This window comes from Pteropus alecto, unplaced genomic scaffold (assembly GCF_000325575.1).
Source record: "Pteropus alecto unplaced genomic scaffold, ASM32557v1 scaffold16, whole genome shotgun sequence".
In the NCBI taxonomy this organism is placed as follows: domain Eukaryota; kingdom Metazoa; phylum Chordata; class Mammalia; order Chiroptera; family Pteropodidae; genus Pteropus; species Pteropus alecto.
The window spans coordinates 6,582,205-6,589,896 of NW_006438867.1; the positions used below are offsets into that span (position 1 = coordinate 6,582,205).

Consider the following 7,692-nt stretch of genomic DNA (forward strand, 5'->3'; position numbering starts at 1 on the left):
AGAAACTATTTTTAACTCTATCAAAATAAAATGAAAGAATGTTTTTGGCATCAGGAATGATTATCTAAGCATGATTATAAAGCGATAGTTGGCTGGCATTTTGAAATGTTTAGTCTTGAAAGCCACAGGGAGAGCTACTGTTTTATCTGGTTAAATAAAGGTAAGGGAGCAATGAAAGAACTGAACGATGCTAGAAACCTGTTTACTTTTCGGGTAATTACATTGTACTGAAAATAAAGAAGATCTGTTTTCCTCTGTTTTGTAAAAAACCAGCCATTGCCAGTTTGGTTCTACCTTGACCTCTGCAGGAAAACGGCTCCACCCAGTCTTCCTGGTAACCCGGAAGGATTTTCCTTAATCAGATCAGCTACACAGTTTACTGGAAACTGTAATTAGCATAAATCAAAACTAAATTTAACAAATATAGTACAATTTCATCATCACTCGAGAGAAGTAGGAAAGGGAACCAGCAGGCCCGACCTTACAGAGGAAGTCTGATGCTATTACACCGATGTGGCACTAGGTGACAAAACTCTCATCGCATTTGAGCCAGATCTTAGGACAGCAGTGAGGCCTCTACTTGTAACAGTCTCTCATTTGGCTTTGTGAATTACGTCAATGTGTGAGATTAAACAGGCATATCTGAAACACAATAGTAAGACGGAATAACCAAAAAAAAAAAAAATGAGGAAGAGGAGGGGGAGGGGCATAAATAACATCCAGCTTACAGGAATTATGGGAATAAAGAAACCAGTAAAATGACACAAGAAAGTAACCGGACAATTCCAAGAAGTTTGGAACTTCTGTAGGACAAATCGCCTGGTCTCTTCAACAAGAAGGTAACATAAAAAAAGGTGGCGGGTGGGGCAGGGGCATGAGGTATGCCGAGGCTCAGGGGACAGAGACACCAAATAAAATGTGTGGGCCTTGTTTGGATCCAACACCCCATCTGAGAAAAAACAGATCTGATACTATCAAGGAAGGATGAATATAGACTGGATATTAGATGATTGCCGACAAATTGCCAGGAACTTTATTAGGTAATGATGGTACTGGATTTGTGAAAGAAAACTTCCATATTTTTTAGAGATACATAATAAATATGTAAGAGTGAGATGACATGAGGTCCAGCATGTGCTTTAAAATATTTTAGTAATAAGAAGGAAGAAATAAAAGGAAAAGAAAAACAGATGAAGCAAATATGGCAAAATCTTGATAATTACTGAATCTGGGAGATGAATATATCTCCCGGATTACTTATATTATTCCATTTCTGTTTATTTTGAAAGTTTTCATAACAACGGCTAATTTTTTAATTGAAAGCACTACACAAATACTAACAAAGTATACAATTTCCTATATCAAACAAAAGGTTTTATTCTCTTGAAATGCCACAATACCATCCTTCTATGAGAGTCCAATGTTTTCTGAATAGTTTAAAAAACAAAACATTCCTCTTTCATTATGTGGACGCTCATGAGATTTTGAGGATATACCTTAACAAGGAATAGACAATACTGAATTCTACTTCTCAATGATATCTTTATACAAAATAGCACCAAAATAAATAAAATGATTCAGTGAAACTCATTATTGGCAGACGAGAAGTCAAGTCCCCAAGCATTAAAATCAAGAACCATGCAATGGAGTGACACATCGAACAGCTGTAAAATGGTCACCTCTGGGGGAGGGGGCAGGGAGGACTGCTGTGAACAGGGACAGACTGAGGTCAACCTTTTTAATGTGGTTTTGATTTTGTGAACCATGTGAATGTACTATCTGTTCAAAAATACAATTTAATTTTAAATAAAGTAATTTCACTATCCTTTTTATAATTTAAAGAATTACTTCTACTCATCCATGAAGAATCAACCACTAAGACTCGAAAAGAAAAAAAAATTAGCTGCTCCTTAAGATTTACCATCAGTCATGCATGAGACTGCTTTCCAGGGTCAACCTTCAGCAGCTTTAAAACACGTCAATTTCTCATCTTACTTCTAATAATCTGAAATATTTAACATAAAAGGAAAAAAAAGAAAAGAAAAGTCCCTGGGGTTAACTTGAAGAAAAGCACAAATCGAGGAAAGCCCTTTCTATTTTTTTGTGTGTGTGTCAAGCCACACATTTAAGTGTTTACTTGAAAGTAAGGAATTTCAACAAGGATTTAGAAGTCTTCACTGTGTTCCACTCTAACCTCAAACCCAAACTGTTTTCCCTTTTCTCACTCATTACCTGTGCTTCTCAGCCTACTCGTGTCAATTAAGGTTACTGAAACCTCAAACCGAACTCAATCATTTGCCTTTTAAGCTACTTAAGATGTTCAAAACCCCCAATTCTTACAATCCCATCTGAAGCATCTCTGCATTCCTTTTCCTGGTTCTTTTACTTAGTTGATAGTAAAATAAAGGAACTAGTATTGAAACTTTAATGAAATAAACTAAAGCCCCTGTTGGGTATCAGGTAGGTCACCCTGTTCCTGGAACAGCTGGTGATTTCTTACTCAAAGAACCAACAAACCTGGTGGAAACCTCCATCAACCAACTAGCATCACGAAGGTAAACAGGTTTCTAGCGTCATTATTGCAAATTCTGGGTATCAGGTAGGTCACCCTGTTCCTGGAACAGCTGGTGATTTCTTACTCAAAGAACCAACAAACCTGGTGGAAACCTCCGTCAACCAACTAGCATCACGAAGACCCACAGAGGGTCACAATGCTTTCAACAAATCTGATAGATGAAAAATGTCATTCACAAAAATACGATACTCTCTCTACAAAGATATGTCACTAGATTGCTTAATAAGAATTACTGGTTTAGACACAGACTTGAACAATGGCTATCAACTGTGGACCTTCAGAGGGAATATACCTGCCATAAAGGATTCCTTGTGGTTAACTGGGCCCAAATTCATAACCAGAGTCTAGCGGCCATGTTTACAGGGGGCCTCTCACACACAATGTCTCTCAGGGAAAACCTGCACACTGAGATGCCAAGCCTCCGGCACTGTGTTTCTGCCATCTGAGTCAAACCTTATAAAGACTTCCTAGAATTATATTTTGACCAATGGGCTGAGACCTGCCGCATGCGCAGCTGTATCCTCATCTGCATCTTTACCAACCAATCAGAATGCACGATTCCAACCAATCAGGACAGTGCTATTTGAACCAATCAAACTGTGCAAATTTGGATTCCTCTTTTGCATAAAAATGGACTGATCAGAGACTAGGACAGGCACTTTCTCTACATGAGTGGGTCTCCCTTTAGTCTCGAGAGAGCGCCCTGTTTCTTCCAGAGGCTGCGTTTCCCAGGTTTGCAAATTGTTCACCTCAATAAAGTTTCTTTTACTGTGCCCCAGACTGGGGACTGGTGTTGGCATTGGACGGGTGGCAGCGACCTTCTCTTGACATGAGCAGTTTACTGAGAGCCCAGAGTGCGTATTCGAACTGCAAAAAGGCAAACTTTGTTCCCAAGAGCTTTAAGATAACAGTTGACAAGACACATCTAACCAAATGACACAAAGAGCACATAACTAGAAGCACACAGGACAGGCTGTAAGCATAGTGGAAGCATGCACAGGCTGGGGCAGACCTGGAGGCTTGCCAGAGTGCGCACTGGGCAGAGTGTCCCAGGTAAGACAGCGAAGGAGGGCAAAGGAACCGGACTGGCGCCAGACGCAGGCTCTTCTGAGATAGAAACTCTCTGGTTGGGGACAGAGAGTTTAGTTTGCTTAGGTAAGCTGCGGAGGGAGAGGAGTGGTGGGAGAGAACCAGGAGGGCAGGCTCCACCCAACAGGCAACTGGGCGTGCAAGTATTTTTTGTTAAAGAGGAGTGGGTATGATCAGATCCTAGAGGCCTGAATGACAACTCCGATGTTATTTTGAAGTAGTGATTTCACAGCTTTAAGAGAGAAGGGATCCCACGTGAGTTGTCCTGCCGGCCAGCTGCGCCTGCACCCCGAACACGGCGGTGCTGGGGCACACTGGCGAGATGGACTTCCCGGAGCCAGTGCCCTCTCGGCCATCGACAGCGTCTCTGATGAGCATTCTACAACTAATACGATGCATTCATTATATTTTAAGTGAATATTTTGTTAGAGAAGCTTTTAGGGAGAACTGACCTCTCCAGAAGATTTTCGAGAACTCTTAAAAAGCATCTCTTAGAATGGACCATTCTCTAGAAAGATGTCCACAGATGGCTGATTCCATATAATAATGTTACTTTAGTACTAACAATACAAACATTATTTCATTGGATCCTGACCTATGAGGTAGGGATGACGATAATCTTGCTACGTGACTTAGAGAGGATAAGTAGTTTTCCGAAGATCGTGTACAGCTCCTTCAGCGGTGGAGCCAGGACTTGCCCAGGACCCTTCGACTTCGGCACACATCCTCCTGGCCACACTGCCTCACTGCCTCAGTGGTTCCTAGTCTTTCCAATGGCCAACCTGGACAATAAGACCCCATCTCTGTGGTTGGTGTACAGGGGTGAGAACCCCCAACTTATTTGGGGGCTAGGAGACCTCTAAATACTTACTTCAGAGTCAGTCAGCAACATAAAGACTTTTCAGTGTTGTATTTTTGGTAGAAACAAAAAAAAGGGAGTCACTACCCTTTATTCAATAGCTTTTAAGATTATTATCAAACTTCTCAGGCTCTTAATTAATGCATATATTTTCAATTCAGTTGATTACATCTTTCCAAATCTTCAAATATTCATATGTAATCTCCACAGAACCACCATTTGGACAGGCTATACTTAGAGTACAGTTAAATGACAAAAATATCACTTAAATTTAAGGCAAAGGCATTAATTAAAATAATAAGGGGTGGGGGACATAATATAGAGAAATGCCACATAAATATCACAGTAGCAAAAAGTAGAAAGAAACAAATACATCTAACTAATATTACTTTCCAAAGTCAAAAATCAAATAAAACACTTTATATAAATTTGGAAAGCATTAAGAAAAAATTTTTAGCATTTCTTTAAGCTACATCTTAATAGGCCAATCAACCGAGCCAACTCTTTCTTTGAAAGAACTTTAAGCAATTACATTTTTAAGGAACTCTAAGGAGCAAGTCTGCAGTTTTACAGCCATAAAACACATTTGTGAAACAGTATCTTCTGTTAAGCTATAATCTATATCTTATGTTAAGCACTCACTGTTTATCATGATCAAATTATTGCAAATTTTGAAAAACGGTTTACGTGCTTTCATAGAGAAGATGACTGATGCTGAATTTGGGATATTCGTATAAAAAAACAGTAGTTGATGAAGTATTATTACCTGGTTATGAGATAATTATGCTTTGTAAGTAAAATTTGTTTGGGGAAGATGTAATGGAGAAGCCAAAGAGGGGAAAATGAATAAAAATGTAGTGGGTAAGCTTTCAACACACTAACTGATGTTAAAGCACCTCTTCCTGCTGGCGTAGAAAAGAACATATAAAGTTACTGTTTTCTGTTTATGGCAAAAGCCAAAAGAAATCATTAAATAAACAGTCTAATTTTAGTGAGGTACTTAGTATTGGATGCTTGAATAATATATAGCGACAAAAAGACTTCAAAGTTTAATGCCAAACAGATATTATCATGATATGCCGACACGCCTAAATGACGGAAAAGACACAAAACTTTTATTTTCTTCCATTCCCTAAATCAATCTTAACTCTTAGTTAAATTGCACATCTCCAAAAGGAACTATAAGAAAAAAAATGTTAATGTGTTAAAGGGTAGAATTCTAAGATTTTTAAAAAATTCCTATTGCACATATAAAGTTGCTTGGAACATAAACATTTTTAAAAGTGTTCACTTTAAACAGGCCTCCATATTTCTTGGGTTTACATGCAAATATAAAAAATGACAGAAATAGAGAATTTTTAGGGGAAAAAGATATCTACTACACTGCCACGATATAATAAACACAGGAGAGAGAATACAGAAGCCAGAGAAACACTTCAATCAATTTAAGTTTCCAGAGTATTTATTTCATTTATATCCTTTAAGATGTGTCAATAATGTGTTGACAATATGTTCAAAGAAAAACGAGAAAACGTAAGAAAATCACACAGCGCCATGCCAACTACTACTTATTCCTTCACTGGTTTGACAGATGTTTGCTGAGCACCTACTCTTGGCCAGAAACAGGGTATAGTGAGGGTTCGAGCGAAGTCTCAGCCCCTCAAAATGCTCAAAGTCTAGTAAGAGAACCTGGAGATTAATCTTAAAGTCTCAGTCCAGAAAATGACAGAAGCCACAGAAAAGGCTTGTGGGGAGGGGCATAGCATGGCACTATGGCTGACAGCACAGCTTTGTAATCCAGATTTTATAACATGTGGGCAGACGCCAACCATACCAGCACAGGGCCCAAATATAAGAAGATGTAGGGTTGTAAGGTGGGCAACTGAGTGAAGAGAGCGGTTGCATAATTAATGTGCAAAGTGATCCATAAATGTTAATGTCTTTCTTCCTTCTCACATACAAGTATTTTCCAAAAACTTACCTCTCTGCGCGAATCACACCACTGTAGTAGGCGGGATCCCAAGGCATTAATTCCTACAGCGGAAAAATTCGTTGTTATAAAAGCTATTGACTATTTCACAATTGTTGTCAATAATTTAGCTAGCTTGTAAATGTAAACCTGTTATTGTATCAGTAAAGTTTTATACAAATCCTAAAAATTCATGAGTTGGCAGGAAATACCTGCCTCTTTATTTTGACCTCTCTATAATCAATGAGAAGAAAGGTATAGATATGGCATAATCCCAGAATTAGGAGAAACAGTAAATAAATGTGATTTTAAAATGTAAACTAATAAAAGTCGACATTAATAGATTAAATTAGCCATGCTGAAATTTCTCCCCAAATGTAGACCATGTATTAATCCATAAAACATACTGCAGGTAAGATTAGAGTTCTAACGATAAGATTAGGATTTTTCCTTTATTTAAGGAAGAACCTTAGGGCAGATCCCCCAAATGAAAGCAGCTATTTAAAATGTAACTAAAGCAGAATTAACTCTAGTCCCTGCTGGTGTCCTCTTACTGACCAGTCCATATAAAAGAGCCGCCGCCATGCCCTTTCCTCTGCATTATTTGCCTTACAGCCCTTATCACCGTATGACACAGCACATATGTATTTTTCTCATGTGTTTACTCTGTTTTCTTCCCCTGGAATGTAAGGTTCATGAGGGCAGGGGCTGTTTATATTACAGTAAAAACGTCTGACATAGTCACTTACAGAATTTTGAGGATTTAGTTTCATTTTCATCTCTCGTATCATCTCAAAATCTTTCATAGTTCTGTAAAACATGTTTGTCATTAATCGTTAGGACAAAATTTTAGTAATTATGTTATAAAAGAACTAGTTTACACATGTTACTTTCCGATATTCATGATAAAATTAGAAGTAATTCATAGTACGAATATAAATCAGTATTAATCTCAATTTTACATATATTAGACAAGAGAGTAACATATACATCAGTAAATGACTGCAATTTCTACCTTAAAAAGCATCTTGGCCACAGATATGTCTTGAAAATACTAAAGCTTGGAAAAATCAGCAATGTTCCAGAAGCATACAAAATATTAATCTGCAAACTTTAAATCACTACTTTTTGTTATACCTTAAAAAGGTAAGAAACTAACAAATTACTTCCTATTAAAGAATATTAACATAGACTAAAGAT

The 7,692-nt window shown here is 37.9% G+C and overlaps 1 protein-coding gene across 2 annotated transcripts in view; it reads right to left on the bottom strand.

Moving 5' to 3' along the window:
* The window catches only part of MIPEP (mitochondrial intermediate peptidase), a 157,835-nt gene that overhangs the window by 119,801 nt on the left and 30,342 nt on the right, over window positions 1-7,692 (bottom strand). For both annotated transcript variants that reach the window (XM_025049539.1, XM_006915826.3), the window contains exons 9-10: window positions 7,242-7,302; window positions 6,505-6,557 (exon numbers count right to left, since the gene is read on the bottom strand). In XM_025049539.1, the coding sequence (XP_024905307.1) occupies window positions 6,505-6,557; window positions 7,242-7,302 (114 nt within the window). The remainder of the gene's footprint in view (window positions 1-6,504; window positions 6,558-7,241; window positions 7,303-7,692) is intronic.